Source organism: Mercenaria mercenaria, chromosome 4, assembly GCF_021730395.1.
Source record: "Mercenaria mercenaria strain notata chromosome 4, MADL_Memer_1, whole genome shotgun sequence".
Lineage (NCBI taxonomy): Eukaryota > Metazoa > Mollusca > Bivalvia > Venerida > Veneridae > Mercenaria > Mercenaria mercenaria.
This window is the reverse complement of record NC_069364.1, coordinates 67,877,017-67,903,801: the sequence shown is the minus strand read 5'-3', so window position 1 is coordinate 67,903,801 and position 26,785 is coordinate 67,877,017. Positions and strand designations below refer to the sequence as shown.

The 26,785-nt window shown below is 35.4% G+C and overlaps 2 protein-coding genes across 2 annotated transcripts; both read left to right on the top strand.

Moving 5' to 3' along the window:
- Positions 1–1,353: 1,353 nt before the first annotated feature.
- On the top strand, positions 1,354–4,429 carry LOC123552047 (uncharacterized). Its single transcript, XM_053542436.1, has 4 exons — positions 1,354–1,572; positions 2,702–2,889; positions 3,775–3,900; positions 4,282–4,429. The coding sequence occupies exons 1-4, from the start codon at positions 1,440–1,442 to the stop codon at positions 4,363–4,365; spliced, it is 531 nt and encodes a 176-aa protein (XP_053398411.1). The 5' UTR covers positions 1,354–1,439; the 3' UTR covers positions 4,366–4,429.
- Positions 4,430–8,040: 3,611 nt separating this feature from the next.
- Positions 8,041–25,820, top strand: LOC123552046 (uncharacterized). The gene is made up of 2 exons (XM_045341441.2): positions 8,041–8,563; positions 23,645–25,820. The coding sequence occupies exon 2, from the start codon at positions 23,655–23,657 to the stop codon at positions 25,191–25,193; it is 1,539 nt and encodes a 512-aa protein (XP_045197376.1). The 5' UTR covers positions 8,041–8,563; positions 23,645–23,654; the 3' UTR covers positions 25,194–25,820.
- The last annotated feature ends 965 nt before the right edge of the window (positions 25,821–26,785 follow it).

The window sequence follows — 26,785 nt, the reverse complement described above, 5'->3', positions numbered from 1 at the left end:
ATGTGTTTGTTTCAGTGTGAGACTGAAATATATATCATAGAGTGTGTATCATATATAACATTTTTTACGACTGGCGCAACCACAAGTGAAAATAAAATTATGGTGTTTACGAGTGAAATATATTTCAGTTTTACATGTTGCACAAACACATTTCCTTTTTATTTTATGAATTTTAGTGATTCCAACTAAATTACGTATCTATTTTACGTACAAACAACGTGCAGTGTCACACGAACGTGTTGCAAAAGTATTCAAATCTGTCATGAAAGTTTCCAGATTTATTTAAGAAAAATATATCTCATTCAGTAATTTGTCGCTGAATTAATCATTGTTTGGAGTTCAGATGCGAAGGAATTATATCACGAGGGCGCAGCCCGAGTGATATAATAATACGCATATGAACGACAAACAATGATTTTATTCAAGAGCAAATCACTAAATGAGATATATTATTTCGATTCTAACACGTTACCAAGGACTTTAAAGTACATCCTTGACTGCAATCATTAAATATTTGCCCGTTTTCAATCGGTTTCTTTTCCAGCGCGCCGCTATGCTGTTTGCCGCCATGACATAATAATTGTGACGTCAGAACAGTGAACTGTTGTACATAATAATTCACTGTTTTCAGCCTTCTTTGTTTAATAGGAAAATGAATCGGATCGTGTTAGAATTTACATTTTATTACGATGGAGAGTACGCCTTTATGGCCGTGTAGGTATTTATATACATGAAGTCTATTTTCCGAAGAATTTCCGAATATTTATAATTCATATTCTTTCAAAATCAAGTATAACTTCGGCCCCAGTGAAAAATAAAGAAAAAAATATTGTCTCTGTTTTAAAACAGTGAAAATATCAATTATATTTCACTAAAATATTCCAGTATTTCATCGGAAAGCATAAAATAAAAACATTTATTAAATAATGACAAAAAGTGAAACACATTGGGTGTTAGGTACTGAAGTAAGAAACATTTGGTTCGTTTCATAAGGCAGTAGAGATTCACTTGAAAGATTTGTCAAGTTTTGATTTAAATACAGTACATGCGTGCAAAGATATGTGGAAGTTGGTGCCATGGGTGATGTTTAGATATTTAAGATTTTGATCCATTTATCAACAAATAAGAATGATATTCTGTAGAAGGTAATACACATGTATCTTAGTACAATAGAGCTGACTTTCTCTCCATGTCCTGCATTTGAAAAAATATCCGAATGAAAAAGAAATTGACGTCTAACAATAGTTACATGTTATTTAAATGTGTCAATGTCAGTGAGTCCTTCATATGTACAAACTATGCAAATATCGTTATCGCAGGTATACATCGAACATCTATTACAGATAAGATAATTGTACACTGCTAAAAAGATTGCAACGCAAGCCATTTATAGATCATTCACACATAAAGTTGTCAAAAATCTACTTGTTTTAAATACAATGGCTCTCTCTAATAATCAGTTGTTGCTTGTGATATTAGTGTTACAAGTGCACGTTATATACGTTGTGTCGGAAAGAAGCTGCAACCATACGGGAGGATTCTTACATGCTGGAAACGATAGTAACATTATTGGTACGTTTCTGTCTTATTATAAATGTGTATAATAAAGAAATGAGTAGTACGAAATAGACATCCTCATCTGTCAGAGGTTCATCAAAATTCAGCGACGACTAGGGAACGGTATACGATAATGACATAAATGACAGTATATGATCGGCAAATCTATAAACTGCGGTTCATAGATAATTTGCCATTCATTTCAGTATAAACTCCAAACAATTAAATTGTATTTACATTTGTTTACAATTTCTTTGTTTTAATAAAAGTGCATTTTTTGTCTGTGTGTGTATTTAATCGTTTACAAGACAGCACAAGTGCGACGTCATCTAGGGAAACCTCTCCCTGACTCATTGCGGACGTCGCTTAAACATTGGAGCGCCTTATCACTAACAAGTGCTATCGATTCAAACAAAATAAACGTATTAATTATTAATTGACCCTACAGGAAGATTGTCAATAGCACTTGTATTGCGGATTACTGTGGAAGTGGTATCTAACATTTTGATAGTCTGTAATTTATATCATACAGATTGCCTTACATACAGCAGTTTTCCATTTCAATATGATAATCATATTATAATCAGTATTTCATTAACATAATATTATAATTAGTATTTCATTATCTTATCATATCATAATCAGTATTTCATTTAAGAAATAATTCATAGCAAAAAAAGTGTTTTAACACTATTTATGCACGATGGGCGGTTATACGTCGGGCGTAATAACTTCACGAGGGCGTAGCCCGAGTGCAATCATTTGTACGACGTATTACCGCCCGAGTGTATAAAAAGTGTTAAAACACTGTTTTGCTATCAATTATTTCGATTCTATAGTAGCGCTCTTTCTTGGTCGCAACAGAAACGTTGACGTCACCGCACGTTAACGTGATATTGTAGCGTAAGAGTGTTTAAACAGAGAAGAGCATATTAGAATGTCGTATCATAATCAGTTTTTCATAAACATAGTAGATCTATATACAATCAGTATTTCATTATCATATTATAATCAGTGTACCTCTAGCATCATTTGGACCATGTATTTGGAAAGATTTCTAGACTCAAAATCGATGTCATTATCATACCATAATTATTGCCTTATTGTTTACATTTTTGACAATACTTTGCACCATGTATTTCAGAAGGGAGCGTTTCTACGAAATGTTCCATAGTCAAGGTATCGCAGCATCTCTTTCATCATTCCTTCGCCAATCACCCTAGTGCGAGACCGTGTCCAAACTCCAATATTCACGCACAGTCGGAAGCCCTTCTATTAGACGCATGCCATCCAGCAAGCAGCCACACCGACAAATGGCGTCCGGGTTTAAAGGCAATTATTTTGTTAATTATACCAATATTTTTGAAAGTTTAACTCTGTCATGTCGCCAGTATACCGGTATATCTAAGTATAAGAGTTTTTACTGTGAAGTACAGTAGTTTGTAGGCCAAGTAGTTTGAAGGGCCTGTAGTCTGAAGATCCGGTAGTCTTCATGCCAGCAAGTAAAAAAGGCTCGACAAGTTTCAAACTCAAAACAATGAATGGACGCGTCCATCATCTTATTTAACCATACTCCTAACTTATAAGTTCATCTGCTACGTCTGTTGACTTGTCTTTTTGGCTCTCGGCCTAAAGGGCCATAGAGGAACTGGGAGGATTTGCTGTGAATGTTAGGTCTGTCGGTCTGACGACCTCCTGTAAATGATGGTTAAGCTATTTCTGCAAAATTCTCTTTGTTGTCAGAAAATTTATACGAAACTTAAATAAGTTGTCAGTCATTAAGTATTTTCTCGAAGATTGCAAGTATACGGGAGTCATGTCACTAAAACATTAGCAACTTCATATTATCTAACTGACGTCTTAATTGTGTCTTTCTTAAATTGCTTAATAATTGCTCCATTCATCATATGAGCCGCACCATGAGAAAACCAACAAAGTGGCTTTGCGACCAGCATGGATCCAGCCCAGCCTGCGCATCCGCGCAGACCGGTCAGGATCCTTGCTGTTCGCTAACCGTTTCTCTAATTGCTATAGGCTTTGAAAGCGAACAGCATGGAGACCAGACTGCGCGGATGCGCAGGCTGGTCTGGATGCATTCTGGTCGCAAAGCCACTATTTTGGTTTTCACATGGTGCGGCTCATATTATAATGTTTTCTGAGTATTTTTGAAGATATGCAGGTAAACAAGCTTAACGTATTGAACTTTGATTTATCAAGGTTATAGACAATTTGAGCCGAATACCAAAAGGTGAACCGATCGGAATGTTTATCAATGGAGTATCACAAGGAAAATGGGCCATATTTTGGAACTGTCACGTGACCGGGTCCGTTGCGTCATATGAGGTAAATAGTAATCGACAATTTTTGCACACAAAAAAATGCGTGGTAAGGTTCAAGATAGTTTATAACATTTAAATATACATATTTGATACAAGTATAACATTGCACATGATCCGGTGATTACATCCATAGTGTTCGGATACGATTATTATAGTACGTGCTATTCCGATGATATACAAAAATGTATAAGTAAGAGTTGTTGTCGTTATTTTAGAACCGTGTAACCGATGTCGGTAGAGATTGTTATATTGTAAAACTTTAAAAGAAAGGAAAACATTAAATAAGCAGTTATGCAGTGAAAGTTTTGAAAATATCTACAACAGAATTTATTCATCTGCTGTTATTTTCATATTATGAAGTCTGTTTGAATGTTTTTTTTTATAGATAATAAAACAGACTTATGGATCTCCAGCAACCCTGACAGAGGCTGGTCATGACGAGGGCATGTATTATACGCTGAACTGGTAGTTTCGATTATTCACTGTTCAATAATCGATATTAAATGCCAATAAATTCGAAAGATAATCCAAAATTCATCCATTATTTATGAAGACGATACACAGCAAAAACAAAATGAAACGTGTTCAAAATTAAAGAGAACATGATTGTATTTTTAGGCAATAAATGAAATACTTATAATAATGGAATATTTGCATTGTTTTACATATTTGCGCAAAAAGCATATAATAATTTGTTTGTTCTGACATATCAGTTATTTCCACGCGCAATTTACATAGATTTTTCTTTTCAATATTTTGCTGTGATAATATATTGCAGCCATCTAAGAAGAATAAAGGCAGAAAATGTGTCACTGTGCCATTGCTTCTAGACAAGTTATAGATTTACTCACAAAGGGAGTTTCATATATAATATTAACATTTATCGAGGACTTAGTAGGAAATAACATTTAAGAAGCAACACAATAAAATAGTGTCGTTAAAATAGTGTCACTTTTTGGCAAACCATTCAATAAATGTTTCAAAATTACATCAATGTAGATATTCATAATATCTATATTTGATGTAATGTAATATAGGCCTATATTCTTTTGATTTTTAGCACAGCCTACGATTTCTATAAGGAGTCATAAAACAAAATACAGTAATAAACTGTATATAAACGAACATACAGTAGTCTCGAACTGAGATTGCACTGTGCATTTTAGACGCGCACCAGCACAGTGCAAAAATGTTTCTAAGGTACAGTGTACATGCACACCGTGAAATATTTTAAAAATGACTGACTTAGTAGGAAATTGAACAATTATTCGTTTCTAAACATGTCAAATATAATAATACAACACATGAATGGTTTCCATTCTGTCTGTGCGTAATAGAGCCATGTATTGTATTTTAGGGAACAATAGCCCGATACAACACAACCCTTAATATCGCAATATGATTACTACATTATCAACTTTCGTAAGTCACTGCTAACCTTCATTATTGTAAAGCTGTCAAAAGGTATAAGGCCCATAAAAACAACTGGGAATTACCGTCCGATTATTTATTCTCCGCGTATGATATCGACATTTTAGCTTTACGGTATGAGCGGACAGCCAATTGCTCATATGGGAAAATTAGACACATCGATTTTTCAACCGAGTGAAAATATTTTATATAACGCAAAGAAGGAGCCCTTTACTTTATTTAAATTCGTGGAAAAAGTATTATAAGTATTCTAGCTTTGCAAACGATGTGATAATATTCAATTCATTGTCTTTCTTATGAATATTTTATTTTAAACATGAATTTAAAACAAAATGGTCTTTTTTGCGTATACTTTATGTCTATCTATCTACAATTAGAAATATAGTAAAATATGGATAATTTGCTGAAATTTCTTCTGTTTAACAAAGAATAAATAGATTCTTATGTATGCTTAAAGACCTTTGCAAACGACTTAGTAATCTATATTCATTTAGCTATTGTTTCATACTAATTTCAGTTTTCTAGGTGAAGATGAAAATGGTCTTTTTTAAGCATTTTGTAGATGAGTATAGGTTTTATTTCCTTATCGGAAAGACTCGAACATTCTCGTATGTTTACGTCAATTCTTACGGAATTTAAGCTCCTTAACAGTAAAGACTGATATCTTCTCACCCGCTAAACAGCACACATGTACGGATTTATAAATTAGTGGACGCTCCGTAATATGATTTGTTTACAGCCAATAGTCAATTTTAAACAGCTTGAGGATCGAAGTTCAAAATTTAAAAAAAGAAACGTTGAAATTTTAGGCGGCATATTTTGGGCAAGTTAGAAGTAGAAAATCAAATTTCAAATTTTGAAAGGATGATTTTGAATTTCGCTAACACTGAATTTCGCACAGACTAGGAAATCGAAATTAAAATAAAAAGAATTCGTCGAATTTCGAGGCAGAATTGAAATTAGATCCAGCAGGATGACCGAAATTCAAATATTTGGAGGGGAGCGGTCGTCCAGTGAATAATGTGTCGGCCGCTCAACCCAGGGGTCGTGAGTTCGAGCATCCATATGACACCAGTACTGGGTTTTCTCGGAAGCTAGCTGTTTAAAAGATAGTTTCACATTCAATACCAGTTTTAAATTCGATTGCTTTGAAAATTCGAGCATGCTTGAAATATAATACCGAGAATAATTTATTTAGATTTTTAACAAGGAGCTGTGTTCAATAAACACTTGATGCCCCCGGTGGCATCCTTGTCGATACAAAGCAACCTAAGTCCAAAACGAGGTCAAGTTCAAGGCCAAGGTCAAACTGAGGTCAGGTGATGTCTGAAGATGAGGGATGGTCACAGGTTACATCTGCATTAGTATCAAGTCATTCTAGTAAGGGGTATTGATGCTAGACGAAACGGTCCCATTTGGTTAACCTCGCACGGATGGACGGACGGACGGACGGACGGACGGACAGACGAACGAACGAACGAACAAACGGACGGACGAACGAACGGACGGACAGGACAATCACTATATGCCTCCCGTATCAGTAGATACCGGGGGCATAAAAACCGGGGAAATTTCGATATATCCGACCTTGTACGATTTTTAATCTTTGAATCTTGAGCAGATTGCAGTTTCAGTATTATACTGAAGTTCAGCTTTTCAAAATTTGAAGTACGATCTTGGAAATGGCTCGACACTAACTGCTTGCTCGATATTTGACTTTTTCATTTCAATATCAATCTTGGTACAGGCTGTTCATTCAATACGAGATCGAAATTTGGCTTTTGGAATATTATAAATTTCGATCATTGAGCTGGCCCGAAATAAAAAGCTTTTTGCAATTTGACGTTTTTCAATCTTCAGGTGTAACTTAGGATCAAAATTCGATAAGTTATGAATTTGAATTTCGATCTTCGAGCTGGCATAAAATTCTAAGCTAGTTGGACACCGCTCACGACATAATAATAAATGTGCAGTTATTTGATTATATAAAAAAAACTACTTAAAATCTTTATTTCATAATCATGAACATCAAAGAAAGTATTATAAAAGCGAGTTTCCATCTGATTGTAAGAAAGTAGAAATTACTTTTGGAAAGTCATTTTTTGGTTTTATGATAAATTGTTTGTTGAGAATACCGTTATAAATGGTATTCTGCTTAAACCACCAGCAGCCATTTAGGTTTCTATTTTCTAATCTATCTTTGCAATCACTGTAAATTAGACTTAACAATATCCCTAAATCCATATGATCAAAAGTATTAATGTAACGGTACATCGGCGAAGAAGGGTTAGACATAGGGCCTGAAATATGGAGTAGACCGAAAACTAGCGAAGTCTCGACAGCCGATTTACCTGGTCAAACGTATTATCGGTTTTTGTGGTGATTTTCACGATGGGTCTAATTTTCCCATATGTCGAGTGAGCTATATTATTGTCCAAAGAATGCCGAAACACCATATATGTACGAAAATGACCGACTGCAGTAACTTTAACCCGTATCATACTGGACACGACTGAACAGTGTAGATCATGATCAGCCTGCACACCCGTGCAGTCTGCTCAAAATCTGCACTGTTCGCCATTCAGTCAGTATCTTTTAATGTATTAATGACACTGTCCAATTTGAAAGATGGACAATGTCATTTTAGAAATTTAGCAGGTTACGGATTCATCATATAAAGCATGGGACACAATCGTAATGTAAAAATGAAATGTTATCCGATATACAGTTGTCATTTTTATCACGTGTATGCATAATACACTACTGGTATTTATATGTGAATTTGCTTTGCATTTCATGTGCATTAATCATTAACAATATCAAATCGTTAATAACTATATCTAGAAAACCCAACGATGCCGATACCATACTTTACGGAAACTCCCGACGAAGAAATATCAGCAAATCGCGCACAGATTCCACAGAAAAATCGATTCCGCCACCTGTGTTCACAGGTAATGCAAGTGTCACAGATATCAACAAATGGTCCTCGCGGAGCTTGAGGAATAACATTACCAGTGAAAAAGTTAGGCGTGTACATTCGATCCATAATGAAGTGATATTTCACATATGGAGTGGTCGTAAGTGGGTCTTGAATAACAGGGGAATATTAAAATGTGCAGTAATAAACCGAGATAACTTGACATTTTATTGTTCAAGCATTGAATGAATGTGTGTCATTATTAAGTCGATTATTTTGAATTGTAGAAACTGGAGACAAATACTGGTTTTCAAAGGTAAATTTATAACATTATACATTTTTGTAAAAGGTGTTTAATATCTTTTTTGATATAATTTAAATCTAGATTAGGTTCGTATGCATGTTTTGTTCTGTAACTCATCAATGGTCACTCTACCAAATTGAACTTTGTTGCGGTATTATTTGTATATTCTTTATGGCGAAATCATCAGACATGACATACTAGAAACTCCGTTGGATTTTATTCATTTTGATCCTGATATACAGTTTGTTCAAAATTTTTACTGATGCTGGTGAGCAAATAAGTGTTGTTTTTGTCGCGTCTATTTATCAATCAAGTCTTAGGTGTCGGCTGCTCAACGGCCTGGGATCGTGTGTTGGAGCCATGACATCGGTAATGTTCTTTTTTTTCAGAAAGCGGACTCAAGAGTGGTTCAAATTCGTCACAATCGAGCTAAAATTGTATAAGTAAAACAAATCATATTTAATTTGAATAAGACTAAAATATATTAACAAACAAAATAAGTAAATGAATAAATCAATATTTACATTATAAATACATTATAATTTTATTGAGATAAATGAATAGAACACAACAATTTTGGCAGACTGAGCCGCTTATGTGCATGAAGCTCAGCCGCTGTCAACGTAGTGGGTCCGTTATGGCATTTCCGTTTTATGACGTATTCTACGTAAGTAATCTCGGCATTCTTCGGTTGTTATGAAAAACGATTTTCGGAAATGGCCGAGTGATGCCGAAATCGCATACGGAGAATACGGAATTCCACGGAATTTGCCGATTTTCGTTATAAATGGGTAGACTGTCTTAAATCAGTTTAGTACGGTTTATGTAATGTATTATATGATGTAAGTATTTGTTTAGACCAATATTGTATTATGAAACCTTTATACGCTAATTCTATTGCACCTGATCAAACGTTACATAAATCACACATGTTAACTAATGTTCTCTTCAGGAAAATAGCAACATACCTATGTGTCATTTTTAGATATCTGATTTCTAATGAGTATGAAATATTAGAATTATAGATTTTTTTTTCTTAAACTCTAAAAACCTCTAAACATATACGTAAATTGACCATTACGCTTATGAAAACAATATTTATATGTCACTAATGGGAATGAAATGTCTAATCATCATTCAAATTTATATGAGCTACTTGGGCAGGTTATGATATAACTTAAGGGTATAGAATAACTACTAGCTGTAACTGATTATAAGTTAAACATTTTATTTCCTTTAAATATCCACAACTTCGTGTAGCCATAAGCACTATGTGTTTTATTGTTGAGATATTTTCAGTATTTTTAACTACTTCAGTTTTATAATTAACATTTTTGTCACAATCATCCACTTCAAAATTTCTCAGATGTTTTAAGGTTTTAAAATTTGATAAGCGCACGAAATCTATAAGGAATCTGATCTTTTTTTTTAAAATCATTGAGTAAATCGAACCAGTTTTCCCAAACGACTTCTGAATAGAATGCACCAAAAATATGACTTTGCAATGACCAAAATTTCAGTGTGTTCCAGATGTATCCCTTTTGACATATCGGGTGTAGCTTCAGTATGTAAAAGTATTAAAACTGTTAAAAATAAGTTAGGAGAAAAAACATGTTTGTATAATTACGTTCTCCGTGATAGAGTTGTTAAAGTCGAACATTATTCCAAAACGACTGTGACAGTGTGTTTACAGCAGCTTCATTTTTAGCCACAATGTATTGGTCAATTAGCATTGCTGCGTAATAGTGAGAAACTATTGATAATTGTCATCATATTATTACGTATTTTACGCAATATGGTAATAGCAATAACAAAAACGTAGCTGTAGACTAGTACTTTAAATTATATCTCTAGATACATATATTCAAAACAGTTGATATTAATCTAATATACACAACTGATGAGACGATTTTAGGAGCGCAACAATCTATATCCCGCCCCCCCCCCCCCCCCCCCCCCCCCCCCCCCCCCCCCCCCCCCACACACACACACATTATCCATCCCCTCTCTCCCCTCTCCCATGAAAGATGTTCACTTTTAATTGTTTGTGCCTACACAGACTTTGACACACATACAAAAAGAATACATTTAGATTTTACTTCCTCCTCTTCTGATCTAAAACTTCGGGTGTTATTGTCCTGCTTTGTGAAGATCATGTTTGTATCTTAGGTTTCATTCTAAATGGCAGGATACCTATCTGTAAACTTTTATTGAGAAGGAGGCGTAAATCTGTTATAAAGCACTATCATTTCATAAACTCAGTCACAAATCAACATTTTCCGTAACTTACTAGTATTATAAACAAAGCATATTTGCAGTCCTATTTTAATTAATCACGAAGTGTGTCAATAACATTATACTATCATATCGAAGTGATTGTATCCGATTAGTGATAGTAATCATACCTCCATCATTAAAGAGCTCCCAAGGGGAAGCCATATGCCAGAGGCAGGAAAGAATTTATAGAAACACCGGTAAATGCTGCTTGATGTAATTATTTCTCCGCTTTTGGAGAGACCTTTGAAGCCATTATTAATCCTGGCAGACTTAAATAAAACTTTGCTCCTTTTAAAGTTAAATGTCAAACAGCCTTTCTAAAGACAGATGCATACCCTCGTTGCAAAGTGTCGTCTCCGGACTTTTCCGAAACCTCGGTGGATGAGAAAACATCTTTATTTTATACAAACAAGCTTGTCAAAGTTGATTGCTAATTGTTAAAGACTCTTACCGCGGGAATTAAAAGTAAAAATAAACGCCTTAACAAATAGATGTTGTCTCAACATCTATTTGTTGTCTTAACAAATAGATGTTGTCTTAACAAATAGATGTTGTCTTAACAAATAGATGTTGTCTAAAGATAACATTTCTTTAACATCCTTATCAAAATTGTTCCAAGGTTACTGAATAAAAACATGATTCTAAAAGGTATCTTTATGAAGAATTAATTTATTTTGTACGCTTTTACGCAGTTCACTACAATATAAAATCGGTAAGAGTTTTACAATATCGGACTAACACCTTGCTCAATATTTTAGACTATTGATTATTACAATATCGGGCTAACATCTAATGCAACTCCTTTTTTTTACAATATCGGACTCTCATCTGACGCAGTGTTTTAAACAACTGGTTTTCACAATATAGGGCTAACATCATGTTTTAGACTACTGAGTCCATGATTTTCGCTGCTCGCTAAATCAAATTAATGTTCATGTTTCCTTTACTTATTCCTGTCATTTGAATCATATTTACCTTTAGATATATTATAGGTCGTTATGGTAACAAAATAAAAGATGATAACTGATATTGATCAGCCTTTACTGATATAGGATTTTTAAACAACGGTCATTGTTATGTATAAATCCGAATACATTATCTGTTACCAATAACAAGGTTAAGTGAACTCGCACTGAAACAAGTTGAATCATAAACCATCTGGTAATTCGTCCGCTACTGGCTGAAAACAAGTTTCGGGGAATATAGGATTGCGCTTTCCGTCCGTCCGTACGCCGTCACTTCGTCCGTCCGTAGTTTTGTGTTTGGCCCATATCTCTGTCATTCATAAAGGGATTTTAATATTACTTGGCACAAATGTTCCATATGATTGCGCAAAGCCTGGACCCATAGCTGAAAGGTCAAGGTCACACCTGGTAGTCAGATGTTGACATGGCATGAATAGGGTCTGTTTTGTTTCCGGTCCAGAACTCAGTTATCCATCAAGGGGTTACAATATAACTTGGCATAAATAATCAAACAACGTTTCATGCGCATACCAAACCCAAGCTCAAAGGTCAAGAACACATTTGGAGATCATTTATTTTCTGTCCGGTCCATAACTTTATCATGCAAAATAAGTTAAAATATTAGTTGGCACAAATATACCACTTGATAAACCCGCGTGTCGTGTGCAAAACCCGGACCCTTAGGTCAAAGTCACACTTGGAGGTCTGAACAGGGTTGTTCTTCCTGTACGATGTTTAATTAAACATTACTGAAAGGGATTTTAATATTACTTGGCACAAATGTATCCCATAATAAGACAACATGTCATGCGCAACACCCAGACCCTCGCTCAAAGGCCAGGGTCACATCGGAAGTCAAATGTCTATAGGGTTATTTTTTCTGTATGGTAAATAACATTATTGGATTTTAATACCACTTCCGTAATGAGCGAACATGTCTTATGCAGACCTATATTCTTAACTAAAAGGTCAAGGTACCAGTCGGGGGACGAAGGTTAAGTGTTTTGTTTCCTTTCTAATCCATTATTATGTCATACATTGAGACATTTTAATATTACTTCACACAGATGTTCTCCATAAGAAGACATTCCGTGTACAACACCCAGCCACCTAGTTCAAAGGTCAAGGTCGCACTTGGAAACAAAGGTCAACAGAGTTTTTTCTTGTAGCTCAGCAATCCATGACGAGAATTTAATATTACCTTGCACAAATGTGCCCCATAATTTAGACAATAATTGCACAACTTTCAGACCCCTAGCTTAAAGTTGAAGGTCACACTTGGCAGTCAACTTTTAACATGGCATAAACAGGGTCTGGTTCGTGCCTGGTCCAGAATTATGTCATCAATAAAGAGACTACACAATCATTTGGTATACATATTTCCGATAATCAGACGACGTGACGTGCGCAACACCAATAACCCTAGCTCAAAGGTCAAGGTCAGACTTGGAGGTCAAATATCAATAGAGTCTTTTCCTTGTCTGGTCATAACTTTGTCATGCACAACAGGATTTAAAAATTAGTTAGCACAAATATTTTTCTGGATGAGGCAACGTATCGTGCGCAAAACCCGGACCCTTAGCTTAAAGGTCAAGGTCACACTTGGAGGACAAAGACCAGCAGACATTTTTCCTGTCCGGTGTTTAACTCAACAATCCTTAAAGGGATTTTAATATCACTTGGTACAAATATACCCCGTAATAAGGCAATATGTCATGTGCAACACACAGACTCTTACCTTAAAGGTCAAGGTCGAATGCCAATACCGTTTTCCCTGTATGGTCAATAACACTGTCATCAATTAAAGGCTTTTAATATCATCTGGCACAAATGTTTCCCGTAGTAAGACAACGTGATTTACGCAACACCCAAACTCAAAGGTCAAAGTCACAGTCGGAGGTCAAATGTCAGTATTTTTCCATGCAGGTCTATAACTCTGTCATCCATTTAGGGATTTCAATATAACCTGACTAAAACGTTTCTCATAATAAGATGATGCGTCATGTGAAATACCCGGACCCCTAGCTCAAAGGTTAAGGTCACACTTGAAAGTCAAAAGTCAACATTGAACTTTTCCTGTTCAGTATGTAAAATATTTTGATATAAGTTCATGTGTCATATGGGGCCACTTAAAAATGTTGACGTATTTCCTTTAGAATTAGATCCGTTTAATATGATGATATCTTACATTTTTTCTCATATAAATGCTATCAAATTAAATTGAATACGTCTTTATATTCATAGATGTTAAAAGCAGTCAACAACAGTGTTTTTTTTTTTATATAATTATGCAAATTTTAATTCAAATGGTGCGTTATAACATACTGTATATATAGTACAATATTGTTTATAAATACATCAGTGACAGATATCAGATCATTATGTAATTCTGTAGTGGACCTTGTATTGCATGGCAATACTTCATTCACTTGTTTTACTATAATTTGATATATCTAGTGCAAAAATATGGAAAAAGTTTGATAAAAAATACCACCCATGACATTGCAGTATATTTAAAATATAACGTAGAATAACGCTGCAGGATTATAGTTAATCATAAAAGCATTGTTATACCCAACCATTGTTGTGAAAAATCAATATGCTACTTTTACGATAAAAAAGTGCAAAACCAAATAATTTTTATAAAGCATATGCCTCGTAACTTACAATAAACGGACAGTGGTCAATATGTCAGTCTTGTTGTATATTAAACATCGACATGCTTTTCTCGTTTATTAATTACGCAAACTTTTTGTAAGCGTCATATGATATTAATATTATTCTATAACACGCACTTGTAATTTTTTTTTTTTTTTTGCCTCATAGAATATTTTCAGATCAGCCAAGAAATATAAAAAAAAAATCACAGTCTTCTTGGAACAAAACAGTACAACAGTCTATGTGCATGTACTGATATATTAATGAATGCAATGTATGTACATGTAAGGGTATATAAAGGACTGGTACTTATAAAATAAAGAAAGACAGTGAGGCACCGCCTTGTCACAGCTATTGTTTTATTTACGAACAGTGATATTCAGCAATCTCTGTTTACATTATTGACGGACAAGCATTCTTTCAAATTTTCTATTACTGTTGAATTGAAGACGAATGGTATTAAGTGGTCAGTGTCATTCCGTTATGTCGGTTTACAATTACTTTCTATATATGAGTAGAATAGTGCGAAAGCTGATTGATTGTGGTGAATGCATTTAACGCAGTTTTGTACAGACCAAAGCAAAGGTCTTAAATATATTTTTCATGTAAGGCGCCAACTCAAAATGTGCGAACTAAATACAAAGCAAATGAGCCGCGCCATGAGAAAACCAACATAGTGGCTTTGCGACCAGCATGGATCCTCACCAGCCTGCGCATCCGCGCAGTCTGGCCAGGATCCATGCTGTTCGCTTTCAAAGCCTATTGTAATTATAGAAACTGTTAGCGAACAGCATGGATCCTGACCAGACTGCGCAGATGCGCAGGCTGGTCTGGATCCATGCTGGTCGCAAAGCCACTATGTTGGTTTTCTCATGGCACGGCTCAAATATTATTAGGGGAAAAGCATGCTATGAAAAGTATTGCCTTTGAGTCAATTAGTCTGACATATACTTTGTCCTGATTTTTTTTTTTCAATTTGCATTTGCGTAATTGTAATATTATATACATCGCCTTCTGCATGTTCCTGTATTTCTTTAGTTCAATAGACGTCATATGCGCACCAGATACTTTCCATATTTGGTTAGTAACTTTCGATTAAAACAAAATGACTGCCGCATCGCTGTTGTAGTCAAATCAAGTCGGATTATTATAACAACAGGTATATATATACATCTGTCTTTTCCGAGAGTGTTTTATTGTACTGATAATATAAATTTCGCACGTGAAAATAACCATAAGAGAGCAGAGGTAGAGCAACAGCAACCCTGTTAGTGAGATTTTGCGGAGACGATATTACTTCATGTTTAGAAGCTTAGTTATCGTAAAGCCAAGAATTTAACATTTTCTTTACTCTACAGTTTGATGTAGGTTCATTTATTCTATGTGCAAAGTAAAGGATTTAACACCGACATTTTAAAAGGAAATGAAAGTTTCTGGACATTTCTGATATCATGACATCGAATGATATTTAAAAAGATTGAACAAAGTGTTTTCAGTTTTTTTTTTAATAGAACTAGTTCATAACCTGTGTAAGTGGGCTTTTGTGTTTGTGATTTAGTTAAAGTACAGTTTATTGTGTATTTTATGACTGGTATTAATCAACTATGAACAAAACACAATTTAAAAAACCATACAAGTTATGATCAGATGATTGCAAGATTCCAGTCTGCACATTAAGTAGCTATGTTAGTGTAGGAAATGTTTCGATTTTACCATTACATACCAGTTTGTACGTATTAAGCCTGTATCATTCGTGACCAGTTACCACTAACTTGTCCCAGTTATGATTTATTCAGCCCACACTGAAGTACAGAGAAGCTGGCAAAATCTGGATTTTTCGGCGCAGCAATATTAAGCTCGATTTTAGGAAGTCGACAAGCTCTCAAAAGGCAATAAAAATCTTCTTTGAAAGACAAGTCATGTTTTGACTGGGAACTTAATTTGTAAGGCATCTATTGATTGGATCATATCGCATGAAAAAAACTGTTGTGATTTCAGGCTTTGGTGAAAAGTGGAATTTTTATATTTCGTAAACAGCCCATCGTCATCAACATATATTGTTTTTGATTCAAAGCTGATATCGTCGGTGTGTAGAGCAAGTACGCTTTTTCTATCGATGCTACACTATTTTTGTTTTGTAACATTGCACGCCAGAACTGATTTAATTTCCCCTACTGCACACTAATATTACTTTCTTCAAATTCAAAGTAAAATAAAGTAAATAAAAGTATGAATTATAATTCCGCAATTAAAAACGATTTGCTTTGGAACGATCTGTTGTAGCAGTTTCATTAATACACGTGAATGTTTTTTTTTTATAAGCAACGGCAAGTGTATCATTTTGATATAGTATTTTCTGTTGATTAGTTTGAGCTCCATATAAAGTGCCGGTACTCGTGATGAACAATCAGCTGTTGACATTCATTGATGAACGCAATTGATATTCAACCTTAGTTTTATAGTTTACCGTAGATAAAGTGATAGATTTTATAATGGAAGTATATATAGAACGTGGTTTATTGATTTGTCTAAAATGCGCCGACTATCGTTTTAAAGGTAGTTCTTGTATAGGCCTCCGTAGCCAGTTGGTTTATACCCCAGTCACGCGGATAGCTACGTCTAGCCACGGACAGAAACGTAGTTATCCGTATCAATCCGTACCTGAGCCGTACGGATTGATACGGATTACTACTTTAAGGTGCGGCTCAGGTACGGATCGATACGGATTACTACGGGCCTGCTTGATTTGCATTCGCCGCTGGCGTATTGGGGTAAGCTGGTCACATGACCGGCGTACGCCTATAGGATGAGCAAATCGAGCAATCCGGTTAAACAAATATCGCGGCTATTGCTTTGACAGCTGTAGTTACAGAATTAATAAGTAATACGAAATTAAGCTTACCAAAAGGGTCCTGTTTAATAAAACAATTCAGAAAAGAAAGTGTTCTGTTAGTTTCCGTACATTCTTATCTTTTTAAAGTATTCAAAGTTAATTAACACAAACATTTTTTTTTAAATTTATGATAATAATCGCCCACTTACTTCAAAATTTCCTTACGAGGAGTTTTCCTGCCATATTTGTCTACATCTCGCCGGATCTCGCCGCATTCTGTGAACCGGCGCAATCGGCGTACCCCGGAGGCGCAAACGAGAGTAATAAAGTGGCTGCGCCGGTTCCAGAAGTTGAAATTGGCGTAAAACGGCGTACGCCGCTTTGCAAAACAAGTCCCACCTACGTTTCTATCCGTAACCAGACGTAACTATCCGCGCCGTATGTGTGACTGTGGTATAAGGTCGCTGACTTTTAATTACTTGCTCCTCACCGATGTAGGTTCGGGCATCGCATTTGGTGTAGAATTGTTCATATAAGAAGGCCATCCAGCTGGCTTACGGAAAGTTGGTGTCTCTAACATTGTACTCACTCGTTATGAAATAATGTTCGGAGGAGCACCTGGGGTCTTCCTCCGCCATCAAAAGTTGGAAAGGTGTCCGTGTGACGTTAAACCCAACAAAAATTGTTTTTCTTTAAGATGCATAAGTAAGGTCCGAATTCGGAGACGAAATCGTTACACGGCTTTTTGGTTATCGTAACAATGATAATGATAATAGTTATTTATTTTTCACAAATATTGCATTATTATCTCAATTTTTTTTTTTTTTTTTTTTTTTTTTTTTGTTATGGTAGTTCTTCACGTTCATGCCATTTATTTTTGGCACTGTACACTCTGATTTCAAATTAATGTCAGCCAATTGTGTGACAGGGTCGTACAAAAGTACATCGAACAAGTTTTCTAAGGTAAAAGCACAATTTGATGACATGTTCAGGAACATAAATAGCTTATAAAATGTTTTAATATAGATTTAGGTGAAACGTTTTTCAGTTGTAAGCTATAGGCCTATAATAAAATCTGTGAAATGATCCTTTAGAAGCATAAAAAGTAACCAAGCAAAATAACAGCAGGCTAGGTTTTACTGAATCTGTTCATGTTATGTTATGAAATGTGCAACCCTAGTACCGTCTTAAGCTGAATTCTATTGCAGTACAATTGAGTGTACTTCATAATCCCATAGGACCAGAAAATATAACAACACTGGGTCCAAGTACGGGGAGACCATAAAGTGAAACTGTATACTAGTAGTCTATGTGCTATACGTATGATTATAACAAGCTTCTAACGTAATATAATTAGCAAGCTCTCTGTAATATACCTACTGATTGCGTTTATCGTTTAGACGGCATCTGAACACAACTCTAGGTCTCATATTCTTGAAAATGAACTCTCTTGTAATTGAAAATAAAAGAGTAAACATGTTAACCACTGAGTTCAAAGCAATGCTAATCAGTATTAAAAACAATAATGTTGTCTGAAATTACAACATATAATATATAGTATTTTCTGAAAAAAAAGTCTTATTTGAAACAGGTAATATTTTCGCTTTGCAGCACAGAAAGAAAACACCATTTTCCAGGATAGCCGATCAATAACTTAATCTATAGATAACAGAGAAATCCTCCTATATTTTGTTACCATAACGACCTTTCGTATTTTGAAAGCCTATAAAAGGCGCCGCGATAATTGCAGGACAATTTTTCAGCTAAAATAATTACATATAAAATACACATGTCAAATGATTATAGGTTATTATCTTTGTATCGAGAAATATGCACAAGTTCTGCAGCGAAAATAATGTGCGACTTCTTTTTTATTACATAGTATGTATATACACGTGTAAATGTAATGTAAATATTATAAAGTTCAATAGCCTGAATAAAATTGACAATATTGAACTAAATACAAGAATTAATGCAACGACACAACGACACATTAAATTACATGATGCACCCGTTATAGAATTTAGGCATCAGTTTTTGGAAAACAATTGACGTTTCCGGTACCATTGTAAGTCAACGGAGAATAGAAACTAGTAACATTGTATGTAATAAGGTTTATTATTTGATAACTGAGTGTGTGTTCATAAGAGGCAATGAAATGTGCAGCACTACAAGATTAAATTATTACAAAACATCGTAGAAAGAGGTATACATGTCTGAATCACCAATGCCCTTTATGAGCGTTGATGTGCGAAGTTTTGTGACCAGTATGGATTCAGATCCGCCTGCACAACCATGGAATATAATTTTGATTTATACTGCTCGCTTATCAGTTGCATTACAAGTGCTGAAAAAGATAAAAAAAAAAATGGATGTGGTTGATTTTTGCAAAGAGGCGCTCATATATTTTTGTCTTGGGGAATGTGGAGGGTTAGGTGTGCCTCGACCAACACTGGCTTCTATGCATCAGCACTAGATAATAAACTAAGTCTTAGAGACAATGCTGTATTTGACCGTTTTTCAGAATTACAATGCTACTATTCTATGAGTAAAAGTATTTACGAACTGTATTTCTTAATGAGTTCACAGCAGTAGTTATTTCAAATTTATATATAAGACTTAAAATACTAATAAACAAAACAAACAAATTCTAGGACAAGTTTTGCAGGAGTATATTCTTTTATAGATATATTACTAAATTACAAGTAGTAAGTCGCTGTAAAAGCTCCGCCTATTCCTCATGCCACGGTGTTTTTTCTTCTAAACAGACTATGATTGTGAGGCATTCAACACGGCTGATAGTTTCAAAGTATTTATCTCGAATATCCTACCCCGTCTACATACACTTACTAAACAAAAATCCTCGCATATGTTCGGGAGTTCAGCACGAAGCTAGCGTGTATTGCACAAAACCAGTATAAATGTGTCAGTAGGACAAACGTATCCCAAAGCACTACAATGTACATGTATGGTCACATGTTACTCACTACATAATTACTTTTTGACCGTACCGACCCAAATAACATCAAAATTACTTTTTTGTTATCTAATATTTTATCAATATCTGGAATTGATCTACCGACTATGAAAAAGGTTGGTCTGGATATATGCTGGTCGCAAACGCATTATGTTGGTTTTATCATGGCGCGGCTCATATTAGTATGTAGTAGTAAATTTAGTTATGGGGACTTTGACCATACGTATTGTTTCAAATTGTGCAACAGTAAAGTGATCTCTGGCCACCTTTAGAATTATGTATACATAACAAGTTGGACAATATATTCCGGGTGTCTCTAAAAATAAATGTATCTAAATCTATGTGGCTTTCCGAAAAATTGGCACTCTGTACTTCGCAAAAAATACATTGTGATTACAGTATGCTTTGGATTATAAAGTGAGCCGCGCCATGGGAAAACAAACATGGTGGCTTTGTGACCAGCATGGATCCAGACTAGCATGCGCGGATCAGGATCCATGTTATTCGCGTTCAAAGCCTATTGCAATTAGAGAAACTGTCAGCGAACAGCATGGGTCCTGACCAGACAGCGCGGATGCGCAGGCTGATCTGGATCCATGCTGGTCACAAAGCCGCTATGTTGGTTTTCTCATGGCGCGGCTCATAGTGGTTTTTAAACTTCTCAACATGATTTAAGGTCCATTTGTACGTTATATTTGACAATGGTCAAATGATTTTAGAGAGATGCACTCTGCACATACAACAAATTATTATTATTTTAAAATCTCGGTATTATAAAATAATAACCATGCGCTCTCATATTGGATACAAATAAAATACCGACTGTTCTTACAGAGAATTGAGCTTTTTTCATCACATTGCGATAACATTCTGTTTACAAACCTAAAACCGATCAATAATTTAATCTAAAGATTACAGGGTAATCCTTATTTTGTTACCATAACGACATGTCGTTTATCTAAAGGCTATGAAGCGCGCCGACATAATTGCAGGAAAAATGCACAGCTATAATAATGAGGTATGAAAATACCTGAGAAAATAATGACAAAGGGTATACGAAAATAACACAGACAAATAATGATTTTATATAACAGGAAAAGGTAAAAATGGAAACGATGAACAACATCCTTTTTACTAAACTTGCAATGTATAAAATAGGGTACAACCAAAAACAATAAATAAAGTGAACATCAATTACCTATAAATGTCTGGCACCAAGTGCGGACGTCTGCCCTCTTAAACTATTAAACTGACTCCCGTCCCTGTGTTTGTTCAGTCATATAATTTATATAAAAGCCGTGCCATGGGAAAACCAACATAGTGGGTGTGCGACCAGCATGGATCCAGACCAGCCTGCGCATCCGCGCAGTCTGGTCAGGATCCATGCTGTTCGCTTTCAAAGCCTATTGGGATTAGAGAAACTGTTAGCGAACAGCATGGATCCTGACCAGACTGCGCGGATGCGCAGGCTGGTCTGGATCCATGCTGGTCGCACACCCACTATGTTGGTTTTCCCACGGCGCGGCTCATATGAGTTTTCTTCTTTAACAGTGGAGGTAACTCCAGCATTATTGTTTCTGTAATGACATTTTTTATTCCCCCTGGCTCCAAAAATAATACGGTTTAGCCATCAGATTAGAGACTTAAAATTTACTTATAAAATGTTTGCAGTTTTTATAAAGTAAATAACTATGCAGCCAGGATATTAAAATGTATACGTTAACGTATTGCAAGTTTTTTTTTTAATTTATATATTAACGTATTACACGTTCATTTGGATTGCGTATGGCAAAATTTCGGCAAAAAGTGTTTTTTTTTCTAAATATGGACACCTAACACGGCGGCTAAAATGTATTTGTAATGACATCTCAAAACTATAACGAACCTTTTGTACAAATGTATTGGAAGCACAAGAAATAGATTGGATGCATTTCGCCCTCATTTTCTCTTATTTATGTATATTTATTTTATAAAATGACATATAGCAGAACTACGTTTTAACATAATTTTCGAAACAATAGAAGAGGTTTTCTCTTGCGGAATTATTTCAAGAGGGCGGAGCCTGAGTGAATTATACACGCGGCGTACAACCGATTCGTACTGTTGAGATATGTTTAAACTTGGTTCTGCCAATTATTATTTTGATTCTAATATGACTTGTATGTAAAGACGTATAGGCAACAAATATAGTTGGTAGACGCGGCGTCTTTTAACATTGTTAAAATACAGGAAGTAGCACGTAATTTTTACGCGTCTGATAACCTAACAATGTGTGTTAGTTAAGTGTAACACCATTCCATTGTATCATTTCGACTCTGAAACGTATTTTATATAAAATAACAGATCAAATATAGTAGCACTCTTTCTCTGTGCCTGTTGGTCGCCAAATAATATGTCGGCGTGACGTCGGATTTCCGTGTTTTTACAGAAATGTGCGTGGATTTTTCATTTAACAAATAATCAAGACTTTAACGCACTCGTGGTTCAATTCTTACGTATCTGAACTCTGAACCGTGGTAAATTAGACGATGAATCACAAGAAGACCTTGATTATTTTCATTATGACATGCTCATTGACATTTTTTAATAAATATTATGCTGGACTTCATTTAACCGAGGAATAATGTATCGGACGTCAAGCGGCAATCTGACGTCATAATTGACGTCATAATGCTTTCTTACCGGTCCGCGCGTCAACCGTTGTTTATTGCAGAATATGCATAGCTTGGTTTACTTCTTTGTTTAACTGGAAATCAAATCAAGCCATGTTAGAAGTTAGAATATGTAATAAGCACTGCAGTTAGCTACTTTAGTGTAGGGACAACGCATGTTTTTGTTGTTACAACATCTGCAGAATCCCTAGGGACTAGTTTGTTTCCTATAAATAAATATGCGCTAACGCTATTCTAGCATTAAACGTGTATAAAGCTAAACGATGAATATATTATCCATCAACGTGAATAAACGTCCATGAAATGCGCGGAAATATCAGCGTTGTTTGATCACGTTGACGTCATTTCCGTATGACATCCATTATGGAGCCGTATTACGCGTACTCTTTGCAACGGAACGCGCATATGTAAAACGTTGTGTTTTCAGCAAATGTTTGTGCTCGAGAATGTCTCTGTTAACACCCTTTGCTCTCGTGTAAAAACACCCACTTCAAACGCCAAAAACAGCAGTTTTGTGCTAGAGTTCAGTTTAAAACAGCCGAAGTAATATTGATTTATCAATTCATTATGTAATGAAATGAAAATGATTGCATAAATTCGTATCTATAAATCATATAGAACTGAGTGGTACAATGAAATCTAATATTTTAACGAATGTTAATGAATAAATATGCTTATGATATGTTTTGATTCTGTACTTCTATATTTCAGATGATCGAGAATGTCCAGTGCGAAGAGATGCGAACCATTTTCTGGTCCAACTAACGGTCCCTTCTATAGCCGTTACACAGAACATAAAGTTGTCTTCAATTTCCATGCACCTACTCCTCCATCACCGCATAGACCTTTGTCTGCCGATAATGCCCTTTCACCCCTGACCTTACGAAACAATGACACTCATAGTCAAAGTTTTAGATTAGCTTCTAAAGATTTTGGAAGTCCTTTATGCCATAGAAAACTTTGTGATCAGCGTAGTTACTCTGCTGGCGAAACTGCTCTTGATTTCCCATTCTCAGTATCTCGCGACAATTCATCAGAAGGCTCATTTTCACCATATCCAAGCAGTCCAACTGAATTCCGTGCAATATCACCAAATCCAACACTGTATAACAGTCCTCTGTCAGCTTTCCGAAGCAGCTCAGTGGACAGCAATTGTATATCACCAAGGAGTGCAAGTTCCGTGGACTCGGCAAAGGACAGAAGATTTGCATTCTTTGAGAAAAACTCTGTGATTAATAACTATAATCAAAAACCAAAGACAAAATTTGCAAACGTTATAAATAAACATTCAGTGTCCATATTTGCAGCAGCTGCTTTTAAAGGTGCACATGAAAAACTGCGGACAAAGAAACTGACAGTCTCTTGTCCGGAACTAATTAACAAAAGAAATCCTACAGAAATTCCAGTGAAGGTTAACCACAGTGTTTCCGCTCTGGATAGCATAGCGAAAAAGGAATCTGATCAGTATTCTGGGAGCAAAAGCCTGAAAGTCCCTGATATATTCACCACATCCTTTACACATTCTACTGCCACTGACACTAAACCAACATTACAAAAGTCTTCTCTCAGTCTACAAGAGTACACATCACTGAAAAACAGCGAGAAAAATAGTCTTCAACGAACACTTTCACTAACAAAAACGGATCCCGACGACTTAAGAATTGGCTGTTTGCTATCTCCAAATATGTACCGTGACGAACAAATAGCGCAGATTACAGAGTACATGTTTATAGGTAGTATAGAGTCAGCTTATAATGAAAGAAGGTTGTGTCGTTTGGACATAGAGTCATTGGTGGACATTAGTAATCTAAATGAGATGCAGGTACCCGCGCAGAAAAAACTAGCTTGTCCTTGTCTCTGTCAAATTGAGTTTAAACACTTCCGATCTCGCTTGATCATAGCTGTGCCAGATGAAGAAAATGAAGCGATAGATCAGTATTTTGAAGAAGTGAATAAGTTCATTGAAGGAGCAAGGCGTTGCTCAAAGAAGGTTCTGATATATAGCTATGAAGGGAAATCTAGAGCAGCCCTTTTTGCAGTTCAGTATCTGATGTCTTATGAAGGTCTATTACTTCGTCAAGCGTACAATATGGTGAAAAAGCAGAGACCACAGGTGTCTTTAAACCCGTCATTTCAGAAAGCTCTTGAAAAACTTGAAAAGACGTTATTTCCGGATGAGAAACATTCTGTAAATATTTGTAATGAATATTTAAACGTTGCCGATCCACAGGCAATCAAATGTGCCTGGATAGACTGCTAGATATTGCGTGCTGAAGGAATGCAGAGTTTTTTTTCTTGATTGCCTGATATTGCCTCGTAGAAAATGTGTCTGTAAGATTAATGTAAGTTTCTTTGTGCTGAACCGACAATGTTAAACAAAAGGGGAAAACTAAACAGGTTACCCATTTAGACTTGTGTGTGTGATAGAATGTCGCAGCAAATGTGTGAAAATTATGTCATGACTAAGTCTAAGTAAATGAACTTCATAACTTCTTACTTAACTTACTGACAGAATCAAGTCTATCGTTCATAAACATGATAATAGTCGTCCATAAACATGATAATAGTAGTGCCTGAATAATTTAATTAGAAGTGATGTATGTGATAACTTCCATTTCATTGTCTTCATAATGTTACATGTAATATTTAAGTCATTAATGTGAATAATCAGTTACTTACACGTGAATATGAGTAGTATCAAATAATTTATCAAACTGACGTTATCAGAAATTGAACTTTTATTACCTAAATACTTTTAGTTATCAAGATACTGTTATATTAATACTGTTGAATATCAGGTTTCTGTTGATTAAATGTTTTTATTCTAGTTAAAGTTTCTTTTACAAGAATTATAATGTTACCCAAATTATATCAGTTCTACAATTTCTGTTATCTAAGTACTTGTAAGTATATTTATATCATTTCTGGTCATATTTTAGTTATCTGGATGCTAAAAGTTAATTCCAGTCACCTGAACACTTAAAATTAGTATGTTCTTGTTGTCAAGTACAAGTTTATAGACAACAAACACACAACAATCATGAAGATGAAAGTCATCCATGCCAGGTGAATCCTTTAGCAAAAATAGGTAACAAAATGCATGATATGTTTAACATTTAGAAACAAGACAAACGAAAGAAGTTCAAAGAACCATGCAAAACATATAAGAGAAAACCAACATAGTGCGTTTGCGACCAGCATGGGTCCAGACCAGCCTGCGCATCCGCGCAGTCTGGTCTCGCTTTCAAACCCTATTGCAATTAGAGAAACCATTAGCGAACAGCATGGATCCTGACCAGACTGCGGGGATGCGCATGCTGGTCTGGATCCATGCTGGTCGCAAACGCACTATGTTGGTTTTCTCTTAATATGTTTAACTAACGCCACAGTTAAGTTATCACGTCATAGAGTCAAACGTCACAGTGGCGTTAAAAAGAACACCGCGCAAAACAGGCAAATATTTGGTGCATCGCGTCGATAATAATACTTGACATCGTATTAAAATTGAAATAACGCATACCAAACAATGATTTTCTCTTGAGTAAAATCGCACACTCGTATCTGACGTCCAAATAATGATGACAAACCAATGTTTTTTTTTTGGTTGGATTTAACGTCGCACCGACACATGATAGGTCATATGGCGATTTTCCAGCTTTAATGGTGGAGGAAGACCCCAGGTGCCCCTCCGTGCATTATAATATTCCTTAACTTAAAATGTGATTCCTGAATACTATTACGTACGGTTTTGTCGCAAAATTTTATAACATTTGAAATAAGACATAAACTTGTTATTTGCAATTTCAAACAGAAAGGAAAATGAATTTAAACACCTGTGTTTGAAGTTAATAT

What these genes read in the sequence shown, in the direction of transcription:
- LOC123552047 (XM_053542436.1), top strand. Translation starts at nt 1,440, where the DNA reads ATGGCTCTCTCTAATAATCAGTTGTTGCTTGTGATATTAGTGTTACAA. An exon ending in AAACGATAGTAACATTATTG is followed by an intron (nt 1,573 to 2,701) that starts GTACGTTTCTGT and finishes CATGTATTTCAG; the next exon opens with AAGGGAGCGTTTCTACGAAA. An exon ending in AATGGCGTCCGGGTTTAAAG is followed by an intron (nt 2,890 to 3,774) that starts GCAATTATTTTG and finishes TGATTTATCAAG; the next exon opens with GTTATAGACAATTTGAGCCG.
- LOC123552046 (XM_045341441.2), top strand. Translation starts at nt 23,655, where the DNA reads ATGTCCAGTGCGAAGAGATGCGAACCATTTTCTGGTCCAACTAACGGT.